Source organism: Manis javanica, chromosome 4 (assembly GCF_040802235.1).
Source record: "Manis javanica isolate MJ-LG chromosome 4, MJ_LKY, whole genome shotgun sequence".
Taxonomy (NCBI): Eukaryota; Metazoa; Chordata; class Mammalia; order Pholidota; family Manidae; genus Manis; species Manis javanica.
The window spans coordinates 114,680,533-114,706,818 of record NC_133159.1 but is presented as its reverse complement, the minus strand read 5'-3'; the positions used below and the strand labels follow the sequence as shown (position 1 = coordinate 114,706,818).

The following is a 26,286-nucleotide window of genomic DNA, read 5'->3' as shown; positions in this document are numbered from 1 at the left end:
TGTGACTGCCTGCTCTCCACCCGCCTGGGGCTGGTTTCACACGCACAAGGACTTGGGAGACACAGGACCTGCTGGGTCTCCTGCCTGTGGCTGGACACGCGGCTTCCTCGGCCTGTAGCAGCCAGGACTGGCCTGGGTGGCCTGGGGAGGGAAGCCAAGCTTCTGGCTGGGACCTGGATTCTGAGAAGATGGATCCATAATTTATCTCCTCCAGAGGCCGCCTTGGGTTTCACTCTCAAGCGGTGGTGGAAAGTGCATGGGTGTTGTTTACCAGGGAGCTGGGGAAGCCTGGCTGAGAGGCCTGTGCTGGGGAAGCCCACCTTGGCCTTAGAGTTGCCATGTGGACAAGTGCTTGAAACGAGCTGATGGGAGTCAAGCCCTCCCTGTGCCTCAGCCAGCTCCGCCCACTAAAGTGAGCACTTGGGTCACTGCCATTTCACAGAGGAAGATACTGAGCCCCAGAGTGCAGAGACCATCTGCTCTGTACCACCTAGCACATCTGACTTGGTCGGAAGTGTAGCCACGTCTCCTGAACCAGGGTGGGATGTTTACAGCCCAACCAAGTCGCCTTTGAGCGGATCTTTGGACCCTTCAGGTCCTGGGCAAGTGGGGACGGGGGCTGGGCAGAGCAGATACCCAGGGCTGCGGTCAGCGTAACCGAAGCTGGTCAGTGCTCAGGAGTGTGAATAATGCATTGGGGAGAGCCAGCTAGCTGCCTGCTCCAGAGGCAGGGCAAGGTGGGGGCTGCTTAGTGCAAATCCAGGAGGGCCCTGTGCAGCCACATGCTGGGGGCTGGGGCAGCAGATAGGGAGGGTGGGTCGGGCCTGGCTCTGATCGCCAGCTTTGCCACTGACTGGCTGTGTGGCCTCAGGAAAGCCCTTGCCCTTTCTGGGCCTCAGTTTTCTTATCAGTAGCATAGGAATTATGAGCCGTGCCCTGTCTCCTTCACAAGAAGGACGCAAGACCTGATGCTGTTGGGTAGCATAAGTGGCTGGAGAAGCCACATGAGTGGCTCGAATCTGGGGCCCCTCCCAAGCCCTGGCCTCTCCTCCAGTTTCTGCCCTTGCTGAGAAGGCAGCGGCCGTGTGGGCCCTGTCCTCTCTGTGTGCAGATTGCTCCAGGGTGACACTTGACCTAAAGCCATGTGCCCACTGGCCAATGACCAGTCCACTTTTGAGAATCTGCAGTAAAAGAGGTAGCCTATTAGCTGAAGGGGTTGGGGAAAAACTTGGGGGTGGCAGTTGTGAGACCCGAGGCCTCAGACCTCCTCTTCCTCTTTTCCTCCTTTCTCTGCCCAAGAATCAAGGATCAGGGCATTACATGGGCCAGTGGGGGCTGAAGACAGATTTCAACTAATGTCAGGTGGAGGTGGGGACTTAGCTGACCTCAGAGCCTGGGCCTTCTAGGAATTCTGGGGCTGAGGACCCTACTTGAGCCACTGAGTGAGCCAGAGACCCAGTCAGGTGCTGAAGCCTCCACGGTACTCATCTCTGACATGCCGATGGAAGTCCCCCCTGCTTGTGGCCCCCATATGGTTTCCTTAGCATCCTGTAGCCAGCACACATTTGCTTGTCCACTCATTAATTTGTAAGTATTTATCGAAACCCTGCTGTGGGCCAGGCACCATCTCAGCACTGAGAATACAGTAAGAAGGAAATGGATAACCCCCTGCCCTTGTGGAGTTGACATGCAGAGGGGGAACTCAACAAACAGGGAAAATAATAGATAGATTTGGCCAGATGGTGGTAAATGCTGTGGACTGAAAAGCAGGCAAGAGCCACGAAGGTGGTGGGGGAGCAGTGCAACACTGCCTGGGAGTCGGGGAAGTGACATGGGGGCCCAGAGCCGCAGGAGGTGAGGGAAGGAGCTCTGATGTGTTGGAGGAACATCAAGGCCTGGGTGACCAGAGCGCAGTGAGGGGCAAAGGTGGGAGCTGAGTCAGAGGCGGGGGGTGAGGGCTTGGTTTTGACTCCAAGTAGGCTGAGCCATGGGAGAATTTTGTCAGGGAAAGGATGGGATTCAATCCAGTCTTCACAGGCTCCCTCCAGCTACTCTGGGAAGGACAGGCTGTGGGGAGGTGAGGGCAAACAGGAGTTGAGTGTGGAAGCCACTGTGGTGGTCCAGGTAAGCGATGCTGTGACCTGCACTGGCTTACGGGAATGCTGGTGAATTTTGCAGGTGGAGCCAACAGATTTACAGGTGAGACATAAGTAGCTCCAGGGTTTTCTGACTGAACAAGGAGAGGATGGAGAGGTTATTAGCTGAGATGAGGCAGAGGAGTGAAGACCAGACATCAGCTTTTGACAGGTTCATGTCAGGTGTCTGCTGGGCACTGCCGGGAAGCTGGGGGTGCATCACAGATCAGGGCTGAGGACATCAGGGAGACAGTGGTGTCTAAGTGGTATTGAAGTTGCAGTCCTGAAAGACACTGCCAGGGAATGAGTACTGATGGAGGAGAGGCCAAAGGAATGAGCCTCAGGCCCCTCTGGTGACAGGGAGGCAAGTGGCCAGGGAGGTCAGGGCGGCTGAAGCAAATGGGCACGTGAGTCAGGTTAGTTGAGCGCATAGAGCTGATTGTTGGATGCAACCGCACAGAGCTGCAGGGGTGGTCTCAGGGAAGTGGGGTGGTTACAGCCTGATGGAAGGTCAAGGGAAAAAGGGCCTGTGGTTGCAGGTGTGCATGCCTGTGAATGTATCAAAGCCCTCTGCATCAAAACACTTCTGTAGTGAATCGTGTGGTGTGTGAGTTATGTCTCAGTAAAGCTATTACAAAAAATAAGACTGAAGTGGGAGGAAGTGAGGAAGGACCCCACTGCTGGGTGCCCATAATCCTGTGCACATGGGAAGGGTGTGCACACCAAGCAGCTCATGGCGACATGCTATGGTCCGGTCTGTGATGGAATACTACAGCTGTAAAAAAGAATGTGGAAGGTCTATGTACTGAGATGAGACCATCTCCAAGATATGCCAGTGTACGGAGCTGGCTGCGGAGCAGTGGTGTCCATGGTATATACCTCAGCCTTCCTTTTGCTGAGGAGTTTGTGTGTGGCAAGGGTGAGGTTGTGGGGGTGGAGGGGGTGGCGGAGGATATAATTCATACTTATTTTTATTTACATGTACAAATATTGGAAAAGACAAGAAATTGATGAAAATTTTTATCTCGCTGTAAACCTTTCCATATCAGTTTGATTTCTGAACCATGTGAATGCATTTCTGATTCTGAGGAACAAAGTAACATTTATAAAGAGAAAAAGTGAAAATGGGAAAAAAATAATTGGAAACAGTGAATGGAAGCAACCTCTTAGAGGAGCTCCTGGGAGAATGTCAGGGCCTGAGACCACAGGGTCCAACCCTCCACCAACTGTACATAACATTTGAGAAAAATGAGCCAAGGAGAGCGGGCAGGGGGAGTTGGAGCTTGAGGACACCTACTAGAGCTACACCCCTGACTGCCCTAAGTTGGGGGTCCCTGGTGAGCATCTTTGGGCTCCGAAGTCCCTTTATCCAGATGAAAAGACTGAAACTCAGAGAGGTGAACCCCACTAGAGGAGGGCCATGGCGCACGGAGGACACCAAGCTGGGCTGCCCAGCGCTCTGGGCCAGGTCCCATCCGACTTGGATCGGAGCACAGCAAGGCATGCAGCTTCTGCACTTGGGTCTGTTCATCAGTAAGTGTGGGTCCTAACAGCACCTCCTACTCAGGGCTGAGTAAGCATTACATGAGATAGATGGAGAACTGGGCACAATGCCTGACCTGGAATAAACTGCCATTGCCATTACTCATGCCCTCCATCAGTATTATGGGTCACTGTTCCATTGGCTCTGGGAAGCTGGTCATGGTGATGGCTGGCAGCAGGGCCTGCTCACATGACCTTTCTGGTCTCGGGGGCCTAGGCTTGTGCCTAGGCTGTGGCAACAGTGTCCTCAGTTAAGTAGGCTACCCTTTTTCTGGTGGTTTTGGGGTCCCATCTCACAGTCCCCAGCTTCTGCAGCAGGCACAGAGGTGGTATCAGGTAACAAATCTCATTCATTTCTCAGTATTGCTTGGGTACCTACTATGTGCCAGGCTCTTTGCTGGGCACTAGGGGGGATCACAGAGTTGAGTGGAAGCAGGCATGGTCTCTGCCTTTGTGGAACTCCCAGTATCATGAGGACACAGACTTTAAGCAAAGAGCCACATCAACGGGGAAACTGCAGCCATGAGAAGAGCTGTGAAGGTCAGGTGGACGTCCAGGACGTTTCCTGAGTTGGTGATCCTGAGCCAAGATATAAAGAATGAGAGGTGCTGATCAAATGGAATAGGGAATGGTGTACCAGGCAGATGGAACAGCACATGGAAAGGCCACGTGGTGAGAGGGGTGGAGTGATGTGGGGCATATACAGGGAGGAATGGCCAGGACGGCAGGAGAGATGACCCATGAGACCATGGAGGCAGGGGTGGCACTTTGATCTCCATCCCTAAAGTAGCAGGGAGTGATGGCAGGGTTTTAAATAGTCAGGAGTGCTGTGACTAGATTTGCATTTTTAAAATACTATAACCAACATTGTCAAGTTTTCCTGTGTACCAGGTTTGGTCCTGAATGCTTTCCCATAGTACCTCACTGGATTCTCAATATGGGAGGTGGGAACTGCTATTCCCATTTTGTAGATGAAGGAGAGAAGTTAGATCACTCAGCAGAGAGCCAGCCCACAGCAAGGAGCCCTGGGCCTGTACCGAGAACTACCAAGACACACAGTACTCACCCTCTACTACAACCTCAGAAAGTAGGTATTGCTATTCTTGCCGCTCTACAGATGGGGAAACAGGCCTAGAGAGGTCTAGTCAGTTGCCTGACGCTACATTTGAGCTCAGGCAGTCAGGCCCATGTCCATGCTCTTAATTGCTGCCTCTTGTTGCTTCTTGGAAAGTGGTCTGGAAAAAAGCTCTTGGGCCACCGTGTGGAGGAGGATGGAGAGAGGACAGAGTAAAGGCAGGGAGAGGACAGAGGCTTGGCCTGGACAGCTGTGACAAGTACAGGGCACACATTCGGTGAGGGGCTACATGGGCGCTGGGATGAGGGTGGAGCCTGGGGGACCCTCAGGGTTAGCTTGGTGCAGCTGGATGAGCAGGTGACTCATTCTCTGAGATGAGGTGGGGTGGAATGTGACAGGTTTGGTCTGGAACACAGAGAGTTTGGGGTCAGTGTGGGACATTCCAGGTGCTGAGCCAAGGAGGCCAGTTAGACCCAAATGACAGGTGAAACAGGCAGGAGCAGTGGGGATGAGCCCATCTGAGAGAGGGTGACCCCAAGAAGGGTGTCTCCAATTTGCGCCCTTGACCCGAAGGGGAAAGAGGCACACAGCTGCCAAAGGGTCTGCTGCCGCTAGGTCATGTGCACAAGGCCAGAAGGGGTTGCTGTTGAACAATGTGTGGCTCAGGACCTGGAAAGAGCTGTTTCAGTGGCAACTTGGAAAGGGCTGATAGGTGAGGAAGGCGAGGGAGGAAAATTACTAGAGGATTTGCAGCACCTATAGACAGGGCAGCCCAGGGGCCATGTGTGGAGGTGGAGGCAGACCTAGGGAAGCTAAGCCATGATCAGGAGGTGGCTGCTGGGAATGACATGTCACAGGGGCTCGTGATTTTTTTCAGTGTGAGTGGCATACAGAGAAAAGGCTGCATGAGGTAACAGGGAGAGGATTTGCAAACTGTCTGCAAGCCAAGCAGAAAGGCCTCAGGAGAAAACAGCCCTACTGGCACCTTGATCTTAGACCTCCAGCCTCCAGAACTGTGAGGAAATAAACTTCTGTGTTTAAGTTGCCTCATGTATGGTTCTTTGTTCTGGCAGCCCCAGCAGGCTAATACCAATAGGACAAATCAATCAGTCAGTAGGACAAATCCAGGAGAAAGGGAAAGCAAGAGGGGGGGTGCTGAATCACCCATGCGGTCTGAGGGGCCTGAGGTGGCGGCTCGAAGGGGGCCTCTCCATCATGGATGTAGATGGTGGGTAGACAAGCATGGTGTTTGGAGAGGTTGAGGAGTTTCCCAGCTGGGGCTCAAGGGGCAGAGTGGGTTCAGAAAGGCTGCTGAAGGGCACCCAAAGAAGTCAGTGCTGCGGGAAGACGCTGGTGGTGCGAGTCCCCCAGCAGCCTCCAGGGCCAGGCCAGGGGGACCTTGAGGACAGATGAGCTGAGGGTTTCTTGCTAAAGGAGGTTTCTGAAATGAAGAACTGTGGAATCTATGCAGGAGAGCAAGGGACATGGAGACGAACAGACAGACATGGATGAGTATTCGCACTCCAGGCTCCTTTGCACCAATCCTACAGCTGCAGCCGGGCTCCCCGGGAGAGCAGCCCTGGAGCCCAAAGACAGGCCTGAGTGAGGGTGTGACCTTCACAAAGATGATCAGACTGTCTGAGCAGAGGGACTGCAGGTCACCCAGGTTATAGCCTCCCCAAACCAAAAGGGAAGGTGAATGATGGGAACAGGGTGGCTGTGGGTGGGGGGCCCAGCCCTTGGAATTCACCCAAGCAGTGGGGTGCAGGGACCTTTGGGGCTCTTAGCAGGGTTTCTCCAGTCCCAAGGACACCTGCCTTAGCACAAGGCACTGTGAACTGCCAGATCACACCAACCTAAGTGTGCCCTACATGTGGTTCCTCTGACTTTTATGCAAGCATAGATGGTATAACCACACTGGCCACAGATCCAAAAAACCAAGGACTCGACACAGAGATGCCTAGAATGTCCTGACCCATGGACACACAGAGCAGGCCCAGGAAACAAGTTCCTTACCTGCCACAGTGAGGAACACAGCAACCCAGGGGCAGGAGCCTCTGACACTGTCTGCCCTGAGCCCAAACTGCCTGCCAATGCCCACCCTTTCCCAGCCAGCTGGGGGAACAGAAGAGGCCTAATCTGTCCCCGTATGAACACAGGACCCTTTCCTACCTATAAGGCAGGAAGCGGCAGTGACCATCACACAGGGAGAAACCCTCTCAGACCTCACGGGCAGGTCTAACAGCAGTTGGGACAGGGGCCGATGTAAGCCCCCTGTGCATTTACCTGTCCCACTGTCACCAAGTGGGGTACTGCATGGGCACCCTCATGACCATTTTAGAGATGAGCACCCTCTCCCCTACCCCTGGCAACCTGGGGGGAGCAGGGGCTAGTGGCAGACCCCAGTGGCCCAGGACCAGGGTCTTCTTACCTGAGTCCTGTGGCCTCCTCCCTGCCTGCATGCCACCTAAAAGGGGTCCTGTGGCTGGCCCCAGATGCCTGGCCAATCCAGCAGAGTAGCTCAGTGTTGCGGGGAAGGAAGGCCCAGCCCACCACGCCAACCACCTGGGGCCTCCTCTATATTTAATGGTGTCTATTATTCCTGTTTTGTCTCTGGAAAGGAGCCTGAGCTGCTGACAGAGGAGCCGAGACCAGTCTGGAGAGCTGAGCAGTGGGTCTGCTCCCCACTCCAGCCCAGTTCTAGGACTCCCAGGGGAGCCCTCTACCCCTCCTGCTGGCCCAGTGCCCAGCAGCACCACAAAACCATTCACCCCTCAAAAGCACACTGCTTCCAGGAAGCTTTCCCTACTGCTCAGAAGTCTGTCTGGGGTTCAAATCCTGGCGGTGCACTTACAAGCTTTGTAGTCCAGGGCAAGCTGTTATCCTGGAGAACTGGCTGCTGTGGAGATGGCCATGTGCAGACCCTGTTATGCAGGAGGGACTCAGTGGACACCTGCCCCCGCTCCTTGGCATCATGCTGAGGCCCCCCACTTCTGCCTTCTGAGGCAACAGGAAGTGTACTCGATGATTCTGTTCTCACAGGAGAGCCTCTCTGCCACCTCAAAAATTACAAAGGCCTTCTGGGGAATGCTGTCCACCTTGGCAGCTAAGCCTGGCCTCAGGAGGTGTCACACAGCCCCTGGCCAGCCCTCCTGGGCAGTGTGGTCTGGAAGACCCTACAATCTCTCTCGTACCCTAGGCTTGGGCCTGCTCCCCCATCGCCCAGGTTTCACCCACTCTGATCATCAAGCTCATTGCTGCCCCTGAGCCAACCTGGCAACCAAGTTCAGCAAATTCACAAAACTGTCCTCAGTCTGAACAGATATTGTTTCCATCCTTTATTTCAGAACAGAGAGCCGAGAGATCAGACGCTTGGAAAACAGAACCGAACTCCAAAGTGCCCACCCCAGGTGTCAGTGAGGGTCCTGGGTCCTGGAGTTTCGTGCTGGACAGGGTCTGCCCTGGGCGAGGGTGGCACTACAGGACCCCTCTCGGACTATGGAAGGTGTTAGCTGGGCCTTTATAGCCACTGAACCCTGGTTTCTACCATGGGGTGGTCCTGTGGGTGTGGGTGTGAAGGTATTTTTTTCCTGAGAGGCCCCTCCCTGAGTGCCAGAGAAGCTGACAGCTGAGAGGCCAAGGGGCCCCAACAGTTAATTACCACCTTCAGACACCCAGGCAGGCCGGGCTCCCTGCCCCAGCACAGAGCAAGTAACCTGCTTAGGCCCTAGCTGGGTGGAAGGTGGGCAACCTGCTCACTCAGGGCCTGAAGGGGATGGGGTAGGGCCCAGGCCCAGGGTTCCAAACTCAGAGCCCCCTTCTGGGGGGCCAGTGTCATGGCAGAGGACCCCAGCCTCACTCCTCAGCCCCAACGCTCTCCACCATCAGCCTACTGAAGAAACTTCTGCAAACAGCAAACTTGAGAGACCCCTCCCTGGGGTGTATATATTTGTATTTTTCCTGTTTGGGCTTTGGGGTGTCCCACTGGGTTCACCTCCCAGGGAGACAGGCAGGTGGGCAGGCCCAGCAGGCGCCACTACTTCTTGACGATCTGGATGACATCCTCATGCTCCATGGTGTGGGTCAGGCCCACCCGCTGCGGGCTGTACTTGGTGCTGGTGCCCTGGGCAAAGAGCAGGCCAGAGCGGCCACCTCAGCCTTTGCGCTGACCAAGGCCAAGGCCAGGGAGTGATCACTGAAGGAAGGCGTGCGTGTGTTGGGGGTGTGAATGCCAGTCTAAAGGGGGCCCAGCATTGACAAGACCCACAGGCCCCAGGCAGGGCTTCCCCAGGGGTGTGTGGTGTAGCCACCCCCGGATCCTGGCGGGGGAGGCCTGCGTCCAGTCTGGGTCAGCATGCACAGCCCGCAGAGTGGATGCCAGGCGAGGAGCGTGAGTGTCCTGCTGTTGCCCGACCCTGGCCCACTTCCTGCCCAGACTCACCCACACCAGGGCGTACTTGAACTGGCTGGCAAGCGACCGGTGGATGCGGTGGCACTGGAGGAGAAGAGTCAGACAACGGGATGAGGCTCTGCCCAGCCCTACTGAGCTCAGCCACACACCCAGGACCTGGGCACATGTAGTAGCAATTCCCAGGCAGGTGCTCAAACAGCACTGACCTGTGTCAAGGACACATCTCCACCCACACGCAGTTCTAGGCATGGCTGCAGGCTGTGCTGCCAGGTTAGGAACATTCTCGCAGCCATCAGAGGAAGGTCTGGGACCCGGCTGGCAGTGGCCCTCTGCCCACCCCGCCTGAACCATAGCCCTGACAGATGCCCCTTCAGATGGGAGAGAGTGGTTTTCAGGACACCCCGCAGTCACCACACCTGCTCTGCCTCCCGGCCACAGCTGTGAGGCTCTGCACAACACATCGTCCACCTCCCTCCCCGGGACAGCTCACATCCTTTAGTGTTCCCAGGGAGGGGTGAGGTCACCTGAATCCCGGAGCCCCTAGGAGGCCGGGAGGAGGAGAATGTAGAGGGCAGCCCGCTCTTCTCTAGGAACAGGGGCCCCTGGAGGCGCCATGCCAGTGAGCTCCAGAGGCGGCCACAGTGCTGCCTCTCCTCCCACATGACCACAGCCTTACAGGCCCAGTCAGAGACCAAATGCCTCAGCCCAGCTCCTGCGGGGATGCTGGGTCTGTAAAAACATGTCCCAACTATATATACAGAACCACCCTGGCAGAGGGGACACTGCTGCTAGTGACAAGCAGAGATACCCAATGCATTCCAACACTGATTTTAGATCAGAAAATTAAATCTGATGGCTCAGAGGTCAGCAAGTGGGTTTACCTTTTTTCAGCTTGTCCAACAAGATGAAGCCTACTGGGAAAGTTTACTAAGCAGAGTCCCGATCACAAGGATTCTCCCGGGGTCCTGAGGGCACGGGGAGCACCGGGCTGGTGCTCACACTCTGGAGACAGCTGGGGTGTGTACTGTCATTTGCCACAGGCTCCACCATGCTCTAGTATCTCTCACACATTAAGTCAAACATATCACAAGAAGCCATTTACCACCAAGTTTGCTCTATGGTTCTCCTGGGAGAAAACATACTGTTTGGGGATGGGAAGGCTCTCTGTTCATCAAACTCCAATGTGCCTCTCATGAGAAACCCTGTAAGGTCCTCTGCCTCTGAGGCTTATGGCCCATGACCCTTCTGAAGGCAAGACCTTTGTCAGCTCCCACTGAACATGGGCCAGGGCCTGAGCTGACTGCATTACAAAGACCCTGGGGTACCAAGTACTCCAGATGAGGAAACTGAGGCACAGGGAGGCCAATAGCTAGTTTTGGGGAGTCAGGGTGTGACCCCAGGTCTACCTGGCCCCACTATCTACCTGGTTCATCTACTCTGGGTCCCTGCCGTCAGCATCCGGGCAGGCCTTTATATATATTCATGGCACCTGGGACAGTAGATCTTCTATGAGGGCAGCATCTGTGTAGGATGAGTGGGGAGGGGGCAACCACTGAGGCACAGACCTCCTAGGACAAAGTCCAGGCTCTAGAGAAAAGCTTCTAAAGCACCCCCCAACCCCCAAGCCTCTCCTCACCCTTGGGTCTAGCACCTGCTGCCTTTGACCCTCCATGCCAGCTGATGGCAAACTGCCAGCCTCTGGAACTTTGTATCTGTTATTCCCACTGCCTGGAATACAATTCTCATATTGCTATCTCCTGCTTTTCTTCCCAGGCATGGCTGACTCCCCATATCCCTTGGGCAAGCAGCCAAGGGCCTGAGAGGGTTGAGGGAAGTGCCCACAGAAGGTGCAGGTTAACCCCAGGGAGGGTCAGTATATGTGGGTACCATGTCAACAGCTCTGACAACAGTCACAGGCTCTGAGACAAATGAGAACAGGGACTTCCATGTGGGGCTCCTTGTGATCTAAGGGGTCCAAGGGGGTCTCCATGGCCTCTGCCAAGCACGAAAGCCTTCAAGGCCCAGCCCTACTCTGCTTGCTAGCAGCAGCCCTAAGCCAGCAGAGGTCTCGGGCTGGGCTTGAGAATGAATGAATGTATGAGGCCAGACTGCAGGCCTACCCACCACTGTCTACAATACCAATCCTGAGAAGAAAGGCACTAGAGGAAAACAAAACTTCCGAATACAAGAGCCCAGGAGGGGGCAGTGTGGCCTGGAGCATCGGCCCAGGCTCTTGGGCCCAGCGCATTTTTGTAAAAGATGGTGCATTCAGGGCTTGGGGTGACCCCATGCCACCAGCAAAGCTTCAGACACACTCTCCCTCTCCCTGAGCCCCCCTACCTCCAGGCCTCTGCATACCCTGCCCCTCACCTGGGGGGCACCCCTGCCCCTGCCTGGTCTACAGGTCACACTCAATGAACATGTGTTGAGCACAGGAAGCATTCAAAGCCATCCCCAGGCTTGGGGGCCGGATGGGGGAGCAGGGAGAGGCAGGCCACACTGGGGGCCGAATGCGGGACAGGGAGCTAACAGAGGCCAAGAGCAGGAGGTGGCAACTCCGAGCTTTAGGCCAGCACTGGGGAAGATGGCTCGGAGTGACAATATAGAAACGTCACAGGTAATAGCTCTTCTTGACCGGATGCCTAAACAGCAGTAGCCCTGAGGTGCCTATGGCACTGGGATGTGGCAGGTGATAACCATTGCTTCCTGGGCAGCTACCAAGCGCCAGGCAGCATGCTGAGTGCCTCGCACACCTGACCTTGTGAGATGCCCCTCACCACCGCCATCTCACAGGGGTGGCACGGAGGCTTGCCAGCAGCTAGGAAGGGTGGTCAGAACACAACCCCACAACTAACTCCACAGCTGCCCTTGGCCACTCCGCTACTGCAGTGAGTGTCCTCCGGGGGCCAGGAGAACTGCAGGCCAAACCCCTCCAAGGAGACAAAGCGCCTCCAACCCCTCATCTGGGCAGGTCGACTTACCACATGCTCCACGGAGGCCCCTTTCCGGAGGATGATGGCATCTGTGAAGTCTGGTCTCTCTGCACCAGTAGAGATTGGGGGTGGGGGGTGGTCAGCCACAGCTGTGGGTCCACGCTGCTGGGCCTTCCATAAGGGAACAGAGGCCCTTCTGGCCCCTCGCATTGGCCTGTCCCCCACCCCCATTCGGCACACCTTCCCTATAGATCCCCATGCAGTCTTCTACAACCTTGACCTTTATACAGAAAATGGAAATATATCCATGTCCAGGACTCAGACTGCCTGCAAACCCCATCAGCCATGAGAGCACCAACTGAGATGAGCCACGTGGAGCATCTTCACTGAAGTAATAGGACGTGACAACGGCTTGTGATCACTCAGGGCCAGCGGCATCTCTTCCCTTGCCACAAGGTCAAGGTCGATGCAAGCTGCCAGAACTTAGCTGCTGGGCTGCAGGGTGTGTGACATGTACATATAGTGGGCAGGGATGGGGAAGGCTCCTGTGTATTCAGTTGCCTAAAGTCCTGACATGGGACCTGCCCCTGCTAGGGGAGGCCAGGTGGGGGCTTCCTGCTGTAGCCAAGGGGGAACCACAAGATAGTGGCTATCCCATTGTCCCTTCCCACCCCAGGCCCCTAGGGCACCCTCAAGACCCATAGCCCCAGAACTCAGCATTCTTTACTGTAAGGGCTCAGGCCAAGGTGTCCACCATCCTGGGGCAGGGGGCAGTGTCGGCTCTGAGAGATGGAAGAAGAGCTGAGATGTGCACAAGACAAACTTGGCCAGGGGTGCTGGGCCCTGTGGGTGTCACACAGAGCCTGACAGCCCTCTAGGAGGGTGAGGCTCAGCATGTTTCTTGGGCCCATGCCACCTGACTCACGTCCTCTCTTCTTGGTGTAGATGCAGGTCAGGGCCAAATACTCCCAAAGCATCTCAAGCAAGGAGTCCAGGTTCAGCTTCATGCCGCAGCTGCCGGGGGCAAGGTGGCCGGGGAGTCAGAGGAGCCCTAGGGGCTCAGAGCCCAGGGGTCTCTGCTTTCTCACTGCTGCCAAAGACAACCTCCATCTGGCTTTACAATGGCACCAAAGATGGCGTGGCCCAGCTAGCACCTGTGGGTAGCCAAGCCCATAATCCTGATAGCAGCTTGACACTTTAGCTGCCAGTGCATTAAGTTACCAGTCCCACTCGACAGAGCTCAGCCATTTCTCCTGGGGGAATCACAGCTGTGCCCTGGGAGAGCACATGGCATCTCTGACACCTGGGGGTAGGGTTTCCCTCCTGGCACCTCATGGGTGGAGACTGGCAAGGGGACCGTGGGCAGAGGATGACAATCCAGAGCTCACCCTCACAAGAGGCAGTGGCTGCCAAGTGGCCCAGTGCAGCCCAGCAGGGATCACAGTGATGAGGCGGCCCCTGCTCAATCGTTCGAGTGGTACGACTTGAGCCGGTGTCCCGACCTCCACCGAGATGTCATGAACATAAGCAGGACAGCCATGCCCTTGGGAGGGCCTGGAAGGGAGCCTGGGATGCAGCAGCAGTAGAGACCTGAGGCTGTCCTGCGAGAAGGGTGCCCACTCTCTGCTGCTCTTGGGACGCTGGCAACACCCAGGAGATGGTTCCTATGCTTGGGTCCATCATTTGCATTCACCCAGCATGTGTGCCTGTCACCCCGCCTCGGTTCCTGAGCACCCTGCTCTCTCTAAGCCAAGCCTAACATAAAGCTAGAGTGCCTCCTGAGCTGGGAGCTGGCAGAATGGACCACATGAGCCAGCCTGCCCCCAGAAGAGCCCCACAGCAAGGGAGGGTAGTGAAGAGACAGCTATCCGCCAGGGCACAGGTGCCTCCCAGGACCCACCCCTCAAAGAAGGGCAGGGAGTGGGTGGCCAAGGATGGCCCCGCCTGCCCAAGGAGTTCAGTTGCCTTGCCCACATGGTAGTGACAGAAGCCACACCTTCCAGAGCATCAGGGGCAGCTGGATCACACCCTGGGCCTTTCTGGGGTCAGGTGGGGGGCTGTCAGTGGTTCACTACTAAGCTACAAGCCTTGTAACCAGTTTAGCTTGCTGGATGAAATCCTTGTTTCCCTAGCCAGAGCCCACCCCACTTACTCCTGAATTGGCATGGGCAGGATGGGACTGGGCACAGTCACCAGCAGCTACCAGGCCGTCTCCCCTGCCCTAAACTGTGTAGAGGTGTTGCCTGGGAGCCTGGCAGGCAGGCTCACACACAGAGGACAGCAGGGCAGCAGGATGCCAGGAGCCTCACCTGATGACCACACTGTTGGGTTTCCGGGCCAGGCGGTCCACTTCTTCCATTGAGATCTGGTCAATTTTGTTATAAACCTGGGATTGAAAAGGTGTTGAGGACAGGAACAAAGTGGTATAGGAAAAGGGCCCCAGAGAGCCACAGCCCAGCCCACAGGTTCCCCCTCTGGGTGCCTCAGCAAGAGAGGATGGGCTGATGCTGGTGGTCCCCCCTCCTGCTGTTGTCCCAAGGATGGGGAGAGGCTGAAGGCTCCTGGGGTGGGGCTAGAAAACCTATGTCAAGTCAGATGTGTCTGCAAGACTCCTGCAGCACTGGGGTAGCGGGGAGGCAGGAAGAGATGGCAGCAGCTGGTTCTGTGCCTCTCAGAAGCCCATCTCCATCTGGGTCAGCCTGGAGTGAGGCTCCCCTCACACAGGCACCCGGGGGGCTGGCACCACTTACATACAAGCAGGGCATGTACACCCGGTTGCCAACGATCACATCGATGAACTCATCTGGGGAGCAGTCTTCTCGGAAGAGCACTTCTGCATTGAAGATCTCTGAGGGGCTCAGATTAAGGGCAACTTGTGTGCCAGCAGCCCCTCACACCCCTCGCAGGAGGAACTAAACAGCCCTCAGGAATTATGCTGCTGAAAGGGAACTTGGAGGTATGTACTTCTGAGGTTTTATAAGATTTTATAGTTTGGAGAGCTCCCTCATGTTTTTTAAAGGAACCACAGTATGTAAAAGTTTCAATCAATGGTTTAAATCTCCACTGTTAGGTGAGAAAAAGCCATATCTTCCAGAATCCCCAAAGCACCTCAGTGGCCCAGGTTTCAGTGCCAGGCAGTCTGAAGCACTGGCCTGACCCAATTCCCCCAGCAGAGCTCTCCTGCAGGGCATCTGCTTCTGCTGGCAGACGTGCAGTGGCCAACAACCGGGGCACCTCCCCAGACAGCCGGACCACTGTGAGTCCTCCCTCTGCTGACTTCAACTCTGCTCCTGGGGCCCTGGGACCCACCCAGCTCCCAGTGATACTTGAGTGGTGTGCACACAGGCCCTTGGTGCTCCCTGAGGCCTCTTTGGGCCAGGAACCCCCATCCTCAGGGGGGTTTCCTTTGCCACTTTATCTTCCTTCCAGATGGGACTAGCCACCAGTGTCGAGTATCCGGCAAGGAGCCAGGAAGCCACTGCTGAGTGTGTCACTGCAGCCTGGCCAGCCTGAGGTGGTGAGCATGCAGGCAAAGGGGACAAGCAGTGCCTCCTGTCCACTGGTCACAGATTCCCTGGAGACTGGTCAGATGGACCCCGGGGGCCTGGGGGCCTGTCTCAGCTGCCCCTCCCCACCCTGAGGTTACAGGCCCTTCCTCACTGTTCTTTGGGAAGGATACTGTACTCGTGCAGGATCAGCTGCACCAGCTTTTCTGAGCACTGGGTTAGCGTGACTGTGGAGTTAAAGGAGATGCCACCTCCTTTCTTGGGCTGGATGAGAGGGAAGGGAGGAGAGCTGCTGGCAAAGGGGCAGCTGCCATTACCCCGTGCACCTCTGCTGCCAGTGGGGCAGTCCCAAACCTGACTGTGCCCTGGCCCACAAGTGAGGAGCCTCACCTTGAAATAGATGTTGGGCTTGTGCTTGTTGAGGCGGATGCCCACCGACTCCAGCTCCTTCTCCAGCAGAGACCTGGGCAGAGCCCCCGCGAGCCTTGATGGGTGCCCAGAGGCTGGCTATGCAGCCTCCATGTCACACAGCAGGCCCCTCTCCACCCAGAAGGAGACCACTGCCCCACTCTACCAGCCCAGTGACCCTGAACGTTCTTTCCCGACAACCCAAAGCTGCTAAGGAGTGTCTGGACCCTCTGCCCAGTCCAATGGGAGACCAGATGGGTCTGTGGTCAGCATGGAGAGGCAGGCCTGGTATGCTCCTCAGCTGGCAGACCAGGGCATGAACAGGCTTCTGTTGCTTGGAACTGGGCTTCTGGTGGGTTCTGGGCTGAGATGGGGGACCCAGGCTTCTGAAGGCAGGAGCCAGAGGGAGGACAGCCTGTGCTGTCAGAAGCTTCTATCACAGGCTTTAGCTGGCAGACCACATCCCAGCCACCAGACATCTCCACTAGATGCTTGGAGAGGACACGCCACACTGAGTGCACTGGGCTTGGCCTGTGGGCAATCCTGTCCCTGCTCCCATATGTGAGAGGGGCAAATGCCCTGTAAACCACCCATTATGAGCTCAAGGATACATCAGCTGGAGCCCTGGGGCGCCACTGCCACCCCCAGAGGCTTCCCCTGACATGTTGGCCCACCCCACCCTGCGGACCTTTGAACGTCCCCCCTGGTGGCATCCAGCATCATGACAACGACGTCAGCTGTGCGCGCCACAGCAATCACCTGCCGGCCACGGCCTTTCCCTGGACAGGTGGAAAGGATGTGGTTATACAGCGACACGGGCAGAACCCCCACCCAGCCCACAGCACCCTACACACCTAAGCTTTACAGACTCACCAGGGTCTCTGCCACATGCCAACCTGCAGGCTGTGATTCCTTAGTATTTTTTAGTTCACATCCTGTTTTACTCATGGAGACTTGTTTTAGAAGGAAATCCAATATTACCACCTCAAGAGAAGTAACGCCCTCCCCCTGCCTCTACTGCGCAGAAGGCCCCACACCAAGTGTTTTATGAACATTTCCTCACATAATCCTCAAAACTATCCTGTATCAGCGTTATCACACCTATTTCACAGATGTGAAAGCTGAGACCTGGCTCAGAGATACTCAGTCACAGAACCTGAACTTGTCTGCCATTTCTGGAAAATGGAGTGACAGAACCCTCCCACATAGGGCTGCATAAAGGGTCACGAGACAACATGGGAGGGGTTGCTTTGGGAACTGACAAACAGGCGACCAGAGAAGCCAGGCACCTTGCCAAGGTCACGTGGTCAAGGGACGAAGGTCATGCACCAGGATCTGGGTAGTGTGGGTTTCAACCATGACCTGCCTCCTTCTCCTGAGGAGGGGGTTAGGCCAGGTGATCTCCAAGGGCCACCTGCCCCCTGGCTCTAGCTGGTAAATTTCCCCACAGAGGCCAGATTACCTCCAGACCCCAACATGCTGGCTGCTGGGATGGCAGTTTCCTGGGGAACCATCACCACTTCCCACTGCCTCAATTCAAGTGGGTAGGACCTTGCCCTGATAAGGGTGGTGGGGCATGGGAGACTGCAGAACAGAGAAGGCCCCTAAACCCCCAGGAGGCCCACTGCCTAGCCAGGATGGGGCTCTAGAGTCAGGGAGGAGAGCCCTAACCCTAGCTCTGCTACTTAACAGGTGAACAGGTGTTTAAGGCAGACCCTTTACCTCTCTGTCCGCAAGGCTCCTCCTGGCTATGAAAGGGAAATGATGATACTAAGTCACATGCTGGCCAGTGCAGAGCCTGGCACTCAGCAAGAGCTGGATAACCATTAGCTGGTAACCATCTCTACAAATGATGTGGGCAGCCACCTGCCACCAGAAGCCAGATAGCATGTCCCCATCTTAAACAAAACAAAACAAAATGACAAAGGACTTGGCTCCTGGACTAGCAGCATGGTCTAAACCAGCCAGCCAACAGGTGTCTAGTGGCATGGTGGAGCCATGGAGTGGCAATGAGGATACCACAGCCTGGAGGATCCCTGTCTGGTGAGCCACGCAACCTTGGGCAAGTCACTTCACCTCACTGGGCCTCAGGTTGCCTTGGCTTTAAGATGGGGCCTCCCAGGGCTGTAGGAGCCCAGAGTCCCTTAAGTACAGAGCACCCTGCAGCATGAAGAGCCACGGGCCTACCCCTACCCAATAGCCACCCTCTGCAGCCACACCCAATTTTATCAGTGAGGCCAATAGTCGAACTTTGTGTGGCAGGGGTGGTGGGGACTGAGATCCACCCTGCCTCCCACCCGCCTGTTCCTGCCTCCCACCTTGTGCTGCGCCTTCAATAATTCCAGGAAGGTCCAGGAGCTGGATGTTGGCACCTTTGTACTAGGATGTAGAAGAGAAGGGAAGGCAAGGTGAGCCACTGCTGGGATGGGCCAGCCAAACCCCAGGACACCTACACGAGCTTGTAGCTCTGGGGCTGTGGGAGACCAGGCGTCAGCGTCCAGAGCCATGTCAGAGCACAGGCCACATCCTGCAAGCTGAGGAGCTACCTGGGAGGCACTTATGAGTTTTTACAATTGCACAACACTCATCACTGATGGTAACAGCTCTTGACAAATAAAACACTTCACTTGGGGAGGCTTAAGGCCACAGGGCCCCAGTTGCCCAGTGTTCCAACGCTTCATGGGAAACAGAGGGATCCAGCCAGCCAGAAGTAAGCGACCTGAGCTGGGGTGGTGCAGGGCCGCGGAGCACAGAGGGGCACCAGGGGGAGCTGCTGCACGCTGGTCTGACCCTGGGGCCAGTTAGGATTCCAGGACTGGCTTCTCTGGGGTCCCAGCTGTCAGAACCCCCACAGGGGCCAGTGCTTGAGGGCACAGCAGCTCAGCTCGGAGCCTCCCCTACACAGGACACCCACGCCTGATGTACATATACAGTCACAAATGCAAGTGTGCGTCCTTCCCCTTTCTGGGCTCTGACTCACCTCGATGACCCCAGGAATACACGTCAGGGTCGTGAATTCATAGGACGCAGCTTCACTGGCTGTGGAGGTCATCAGACTCAGGAAGGTGGACTAGGAGAAAAAGGAGGTCACTGCCATGAGAAGCCTTGTCCCGGCCCCTGTGGAGAATTTCCATGGGCTGGGAGCCTGCCAGGCACAAGCAGCAGGGTGATCCCCTCCTCACGGTTGGCTCGGTGACTTGGGTGGGTGTGAAAAGAAGAGCTGGGAAAGTCACCTTCGGCCCCACTCAGGGAAGGTCAGCCAGAGGGCCTCTCTGCTCCTCAGAGGCCGCAAGGCCTGTCTCAGGTAGACACAGGGACCTGGTTACTAAGTGGGCTCCCCAACCAAATCAGGGGCCTTTCCCTTGCTCCACAGAAGCCTGCAGACTCTCTGGCCCCCTGGAAACTTTAAGCAGGTAACAGCCCCATAGCACTCAAGGTTGCTGGTCCCCCAGCGAGGGACAAGGAAATGTGCAGGGATACACGGACATTCCTGTCCGACACAGAGCCAGATGGCGGAGGGAGCCAGGGGGAAGGCGGGGTGAGCCGGAAAGGCTCTGGGTGGGAACACCTGTGCTCTGGGTGGGAACACCTGTGCTTTGGGTCCCAGTGGGAACAGGCTGTGGCTTGGCCAGGAGTCACAGAGTTCTGGCCATGGATCTGGAAACTGTGTGAGGGTGGAAGGTTTGAAGGGGTTGACAAAGGTAGCTGCAAATGGCTCAGGAAGCAGGAGCTGCAGGGGCCAGTGGCTATTCTCTAGTGTGTAACTTCTGCCTACCGGCAACTTCCCACCCTCATCCTAGCTGCCTCAGAGAACTAAAAGGACACTGCATTTCCTGACCTCAAGCCAGTGGAGGATCAGAAGGAAATGCACACAGCTGGGTACTGATCTGATGGGGACTGGAGTGTTCCTCAAGATTAGGAAGCATTTAAATGTATGCAGGCAGGAATTCTGCAGATTTCGAAGTACAGCCTGGTAGTACTCCAATGTGCACCCGCCCCAGCACACAGCCAGCTCAGACAGAGCATCAGGTAGTGGGTATATGACCAGACACTGACTGCGCCCCAGTGGAGTCAGCTAGCGAACTTTTTTGGAGGGTGACTGGCAGTGTTGGTGGCCATTTTAAAAATCTACAGCCCCTGAGGCACTGTGCTGACTTCTAGGGATGCTCCTGTAGAAACCCCTGCTCTGGTGTGTAAGCACCCAGGCAGGACAGTCACTACAGCACTGTGAGGTCAAGCCAAAGCCTGGGGACAACCTAGCTACCATGGCAAGGAGGGAAAGAACAAACTGCTGCTGACGACACAACCAAGTCTAGGCAGCAGTTCAGGGGGTGAGGTGACCTAATATATAAACATGGCAGATAGCCACAGTGAAATGGACATGCCAGTGGCAAACGTAGGTACTACCCCATTTTCCTGGTTGTGGGTGTGGATGTAGAGTCAGAGAGCAGATCAGTCCCCACCCCCTGTACAAGCAGAAGGGAAAACACATAAAACAAAACACTTGTAAAACGCAGCGTATGCTCCCTGGCCTACAGCAAACACTCACCAAGTAGCAGCTGTTATCAGCTTCCCTGTGAGTGGCCCAGAGCAACAGGCTCAATCCCTTCATTTAGTTGAACTGATTTAGAAGCCACTCTTCCAGCCCCTGGTCCAGGCCACCTGGTTGTTGCTCACCTGGACTATTTCTGAGCAGACTCTTCACTGGCCTCCCTGCTTCCACCCCTCCCTGGACTTCCACCCTTCCACACAAAAGCCAGAGTGATTGTTACAAAGTAGGTCAGCAGCCAGATCTTGGCTTCCAGATATCACTCTCCAATAAAAGAAACCAAGGCTCCTTGGAAAAATGGCTGATTCTAGGATTGGGATGGGGAATATAGAAGATGAACTTGATGCATCTTGTGGTACCAGAAAGTAAGAAAGTGCTGAAAAAATATAATGAGGGTATGTCAAAGAAGCCAAATGAATTTTCTCCAAATTTTTTTTTACCTGAGTAACAAAATAACACAGTTTGGGATTAGAACCCAAAGTATTAAGTACATTTCCATAGGTCCATGCTGCTACGAATACATGATAAAATAAAATAAATGGGGAGAAGAAAATCTGTGCAGAAATTCCAACAATTGTGTGGCTAGTATCTGCTGAAGGAGGTGGCACTAGCTCCCCACTCCTTAGGTGTGTGCTGCATGGCGACTTTCCTAAGAAGACAGTGTGGACAGGAGAGGAAAACAGTGACTTTACAGTGGGGAAACCTGACAGACACTGCCCCAGCCAGTGACCAAGGCCAACACAACAGGGATAAGTCATGCTGACAGTATGTACCTGTGATATGATGTGAGGAAAATGGCCCTTCACCTCTGCGTTCTATGACCCAAACTCAGCGCCCCATTCTAACCACAAGAAAAACACAAACCCCAATAGAGTGACTTTCTGCAAAATGCCTGACCAGCACTTCTCAAAACTATCAAAGTCTTCCAATCAAGGCAAGCCTAAAAAATGGTCACAGTCTAGAAGACCCTAAGGAGACCTAACAACTGGATGTCCTGTGGCATCCTGGGTGGGATTCTTGGACAGAAGGGGACATTAGGGAAAAACTAAGGAAATATGAATACAGAATGAACTTTGGTGAATAATCACAGATCAATACTGATGCATTAGTTTTGATGAGTGTACTGTACTAGTGTATAAGGTGGTAACAGTAGAGGAAGCTGGGTGGGGATACACGGAAACTCTCTGTATTATATTGTGATTTCAAGACTATTCTAAAATGTAAAGGTTTATTTTAAAAAAGAGCCAGTCAGCTCAGGCCCTTTTCGGATCAAACCCTGCAATATTTATCTTATTTCCCCAATAAAAATTAAACATGGATTTTATACGAGGAAGCTTACAGAAGAAACTTTCTAGAAAACTGCAGAGGCTCCCACGTCACTTTTTCCTTCAAGCCACATCATACAGCTGATCTCTCACTGTCTGCTCACATCCCTTCCCTGAGAGTGGGAGTTCTGTGGGCAGGAACACAGCTCTGTCCCATTCTCACTGTATGTCCGGTGCCTGGCATGTGCTGTGCCCTGTGAATGTCTGCAGGAGGGACAAGTTGGAGACAAGTGGAGAGCGGTAACAACATTCACCATGTTAGAATATAAAGGGGAGGGACCTGATCCCGGGGGAGCTGGGTCTTCTCGGGCCCTGGAGCTAATTCAGAAAGGTGGTGAGAGGAAGCGCAGTCATGTTGTAAAAGAGACGTCCTGCCTTCCTCCCCAAGGCCCACACTGACCATCACTGACCTTACCCACAGAGGGAAATCCAATCAGTGCTACACGGGCATCGCCCGACTTCATGACATCGAAACCTTCTCCTTTGGATGAGGCTGATTTGGACGGTTCCAGGAGCTGGGCCCGGTACTTGGCGAGTTTTGCTTTCAGCAAGCCCAGGTGATACTCAGTGGCTGAAGGACATAAAGAAAGGCTGAAGGTAAGTGTCTGGGGCATCCGAACCTGATGGGCCAGGTGGGCCCCCCACACCACCAGACGCTGCTCAGGGAACATCAGAACCAGGCAGCAACCATTGTTAAAGAGCTCAAGAAAGAACACCCCTCTGCTTTAAGTGCCCACTCGGCTTCTCACTTAACGTAGAATAAAGGCTAGTGTCCTTGCTGAGACCTCATGACCCCAGGTCAGTTGTTCTCCACGGGGGCACCATGCCCTGGGGCATTCTGAGGGACATTTTCTGTTGTCATTGTGAGGAGGTCCTGGTTGACAATTATCAGGCAGGGGTGAGGGAAGCCAGCTGCCCCACAAGGTGTGAATCAGTACAACACAGCCAAGAACTGCCCCGAGCCCCATGTGACTTCACACCCTGATGACATCGAAAGAGGCAGGACCTGGGTTAGAATAACTGGGGCCTACAGCCTAACTGTTTCACATATAAGAGCATTTTTTTACCGTGTTAATAAATGCTGAAATTTCCAGTAATGCAACTACTGTCTATGTCAAGGGAAGGCTCTAGCATGTTTTGTTTGAAACTCTATCTAGAGGTACACACCATTTTGGGATCCCAGGCTGCCAACAGTAATGCCTCTTGAAGGGTATCTGAGTCACCAGCAGTAGTCTGCGTAGTAGCTGCCATGTGTCCAGTGATCCTATGGGTACCTAGAAGGGCAAACCTCTCACTACTTCATTGTAACTTCATATCTTGGCTGTGGCCAACATTTACATATTGAAATAAACACTATTTTAATTATAAGTTACTTTCCTTTTTCTCCTCCTATATACTATTAGGGCATCATATGGATTTTTTCAAAGTTCTGTGTATACAAAAGTGACACTATTGATTGGGAGCTACATTTTAGGACAGCAAAGGGGGCTGTGGTTAGGCAACCTGGTCCCTGGCTGCTACTCCAACATCTCCTACCACTCTCCCTTCTATTCACTACATCCCAGCCACAGTGGCTTTCTGTTTCTTCAGAAATGCCAACCCCATTCTGGCCTTAGGACCTTTGCACCTGCTGTTCTTCCAGTCTTTTCTTCCAAGCTAGAAGGCTGGCTCCTTCTCAAAATTTGAAGCTCAGCTCAAACATCACTGCTTCAACAGAGGCCTCCCCACCTGGCCTCCGGGAGAAATGTCACACAAAGGTTAAGAGCCTGTTTGGAATTCATTAATGGCCATTTTACTTTAGAAAACTTTATCTTCTCGCATCAGTTTCTCCACCCACAAATATGGATGTTAACAGTAAAACTACTTCTTTGGATTTCTGTTGGCATAAAGAGAGCACTACGAATAACAACTAGCACATAGTAAGCGCCCAATAAAACCTGGTTATTATTATTAGCCACAGTAACTCCCACTCCTCCCCAGGTCCCTCTTTGACTCATGATCCTGTTTATTGTCTTCACAGCTCTTACACTATCTGAAACTATCTTGCTTCTTAACTTCCGTCACTCCCACAGGGCAGGATCCCCAGCTTTCGGTGACACAGGCACGGTACAGATGGGTGCTTTGGAAATGTTTTAGCAAGTGAATGGGTGAACTGATGGCAACAAGAAATGGTCAAGAACGTGTTCAGCGGCAGACAGGTACACATGATCCTTCTTATCATCTCATCTCATAAGATTCTGAGCATTTCTGAAGGGAAGGACTATGTCTTAATCCTTTAATCACCCTTATATCCTCTCTACTACTGCCAGAGGGGCAGTATATCTAGCCCCCCATCTTTCCTTGATCCTTGTAGATGATACTCCACAGGGCAGCCAGAGGGAACTTTTAAAACAGAAATTGGACTATGTCTCTCCCCTGCTTAACCCCCTCCACTAGCTCCCACTGCCCTTAGAAAACGACTCAGACTCCTTCTCATGACCTACAAGGCCATAACCGATTGGCCCTCTCCTTTCCCATCACTGCACTCCAGTCCTGAATCCTCAGATCCTTGAATAAGCCAAATTTATTCCTGCCTCAGACCTTTGCGCCAGCTGCTCCCTCTGCCGGGATCAGTTTCCCCCCAGATCTTTGCATGGCTGGTTCTTTCTTCTTATTCTGGTCTCAGTTCAAATGTCCCCACCTCATGGTGGTTTCCTCTGATTATTCCACCTTAGGAGACCAGCTCCACTCCTGACACTGTTGTTATATCACCCTGGATTGTCTTCACAGCATTTATCGCTGGCTGAATTTATCTTGTTTATTTGGCTACCAGTTTACTGAGTGCCCACTGGAAGATCAGCTCCATGAAGATACGGATGTGCCTGCTGTGTGTGCACAACTTTAGTCACAGTGCCTAGCACTAGTAAGGGCCCAGTAAAGATTTGCAGAGTGAATGAATGAAAGAAGCCCTCCAACTCCTCAGCCTTCAGAACTAACTGGAGCCAAGAGAGGACTGACACTAAGGCCAATGTTCCCTTCTTCCTGCTCTTGCAATTCCAGGGCAGGACCAGCTAGGTACTGAGCCTCAGCCACACTGGCCAACAGCATCCCCCATTGATTCAGACCCTCCTCCTGATCTAGATTGCTTTCCTCACTGTCTCAGGAACACACCATTTCCACCTCGACGACCCGTGCTTTCCCTCAGCATCGCCTCTCACTGGAATAGTCTCCCTGCAACCACCTTGAGCCCCACCTCCTCCTGGAAGCCTTCTTGAGTGGCACCTTTCTTCTCTCCTGTTTTTTTCCTCTGAGCTCCCCCAGCCCTTCAATCTGAAGTCCAGATTTGATGCTTCATTATTATATGCTATGTTGGGGGGTTTACTTTAAATACTGAGTGCTCACAATGTGCCCAGTGCTTTGCAAACGCTGTCTAGTTTAGTTTAGCTATGGGCAGAGATGGGACATGGGATTATTCCCATTTGCAGATGAGATCAGTAAGGTCAACTGCGGTGCAAAGAGGTGAAATGACTTGCCGAGCTTTCACAGCAGGTACTTGGTGGAGGCGGGGTTCAAACCCAGGAACTCCAGACTCCACAGAGTCCTGATTGCCTCTACTCCACCTAGGGGCTCTGGGCTGCTGGGTGAGGCTGTACCTGTGAAAGGTCTCCTCCCGGACTTCTCGGCACTCTGAGAAGACCCGGGTTCAAACCTGGTCTCTCTCTGGGTTGGATGCCTGCTGTGACCTGGGGTTTCTCTACGGGGTCGCCTGGTCTGGCACTGATCAGATATCTTAGGGGTCGTCTGCAATCAGGCCCGGGCGTGGGACCCGAATCCCGCCTGACTCTGCCTGCCTCGGGGGCGGTGAGTGGCGCGGTCACTTCTCCAGCACTTCCGCGCAGCCTTCGAGCCCGCATTCTACAGCTGGAGTTGTTCCCCCATTTTACAGACGCGAAAACTGAGGCGGGCAGAAGGAAGGCCCCGCTGGACCGGCCCTCACCCTTGTTTTTCTGCGTCCGAGCGATCTCCTTTTCAATCTCGGAGATCTTCTCCAGGATCCCCATGCTGACAGACGAATCTGGCGCACTCACGGAACCGGTGGCGGCCGCGGAACCGGTGGCCCAGCCCGTCGCGGAGGAACAACAGCGTGCTCCCGGAAGCCGACGCAGAACAGCGTCCTCGTGCACCCGGCGCTCCGGGATTTAGAGTCCGGGCGGGCGACGTAGAACAGCGCGCCAGACACACGGTTCCGCCTGCTGGGCGGGCGGGGCTTGGGGCAGTTCGGCAGAAACACCGCCGTGCTGTGCTGGGCCAGGGATAGGATGGGCAGGAGCCGGCCGTGGGCCACAGGGGGAATCTTGGGTAAGGGACCTTCAACTGCAGGTCCTGAGAGCCGCTCACCTTGCTGGTGAGAAGAAAAGACGCT

At 54.5% G+C, this 26,286-nt stretch overlaps 1 protein-coding gene across 8 annotated transcripts; it reads right to left on the bottom strand.

Annotated features, from left to right (window-relative positions):
* Positions 1 to 8,065: 8,065 nt before the first annotated feature.
* Positions 8,066 to 26,058, bottom strand: DRG2 (developmentally regulated GTP binding protein 2). Of its 8 annotated transcripts, none has more exons than XM_073234710.1 (15): positions 25,861 to 26,013; positions 23,052 to 23,158; positions 22,300 to 22,455; positions 18,991 to 19,080; positions 18,329 to 18,389; positions 16,699 to 16,789; positions 15,993 to 16,065; positions 15,776 to 15,866; positions 14,847 to 14,944; positions 14,406 to 14,482; positions 13,022 to 13,110; positions 12,145 to 12,203; positions 9,370 to 9,531; positions 9,194 to 9,247; positions 8,066 to 8,875 (listed from the first exon to the last, which is right to left on the bottom strand). In XM_073234710.1, exons 4-15 carry the CDS (start codon positions 19,060 to 19,062, stop codon positions 8,789 to 8,791), a joined length of 1,014 nt encoding a protein of 337 aa, XP_073090811.1. In that variant the 5' UTR covers positions 19,063 to 19,080; positions 22,300 to 22,455; positions 23,052 to 23,158; positions 25,861 to 26,013; the 3' UTR covers positions 8,066 to 8,788. The 8 variants fall into 8 exon arrangements, 5 of the variants coding, with proteins under 5 accessions (XP_073090811.1, XP_073090810.1, XP_073090809.1 ...); XM_073234709.1 differs by having other exon boundaries at positions 22,295 to 22,455; positions 25,861 to 26,012; XM_073234708.1 differs by lacking the exon at positions 23,052 to 23,158 and having other exon boundaries at positions 22,295 to 22,455; positions 25,861 to 26,058.
* Between the last annotated feature and the right edge of the window lie 228 nt (positions 26,059 to 26,286).

Excerpts from the sequence above, each read along its gene's own strand:
- DRG2 (XM_073234708.1), bottom strand. The coding sequence starts at position 25,924 with ATGGGGATCCTGGAGAAGATCTCCGAGATTGAAAAGGAGATCGCTCGG. Across the intron at positions 16,790-18,328 it reads TATTGAAGGCGCAGCACAAG|GGAAAGGCCGTGGCCGGCAG; the intron begins GTGGGAGGCAGG and ends CCACCTGTCCAG. Across the intron at positions 14,945-15,775 it reads GCTGATCCTGCACGAGTACA|AGATCTTCAATGCAGAAGTG; the intron begins GTATCCTTCCCA and ends TGAGCCCCTCAG.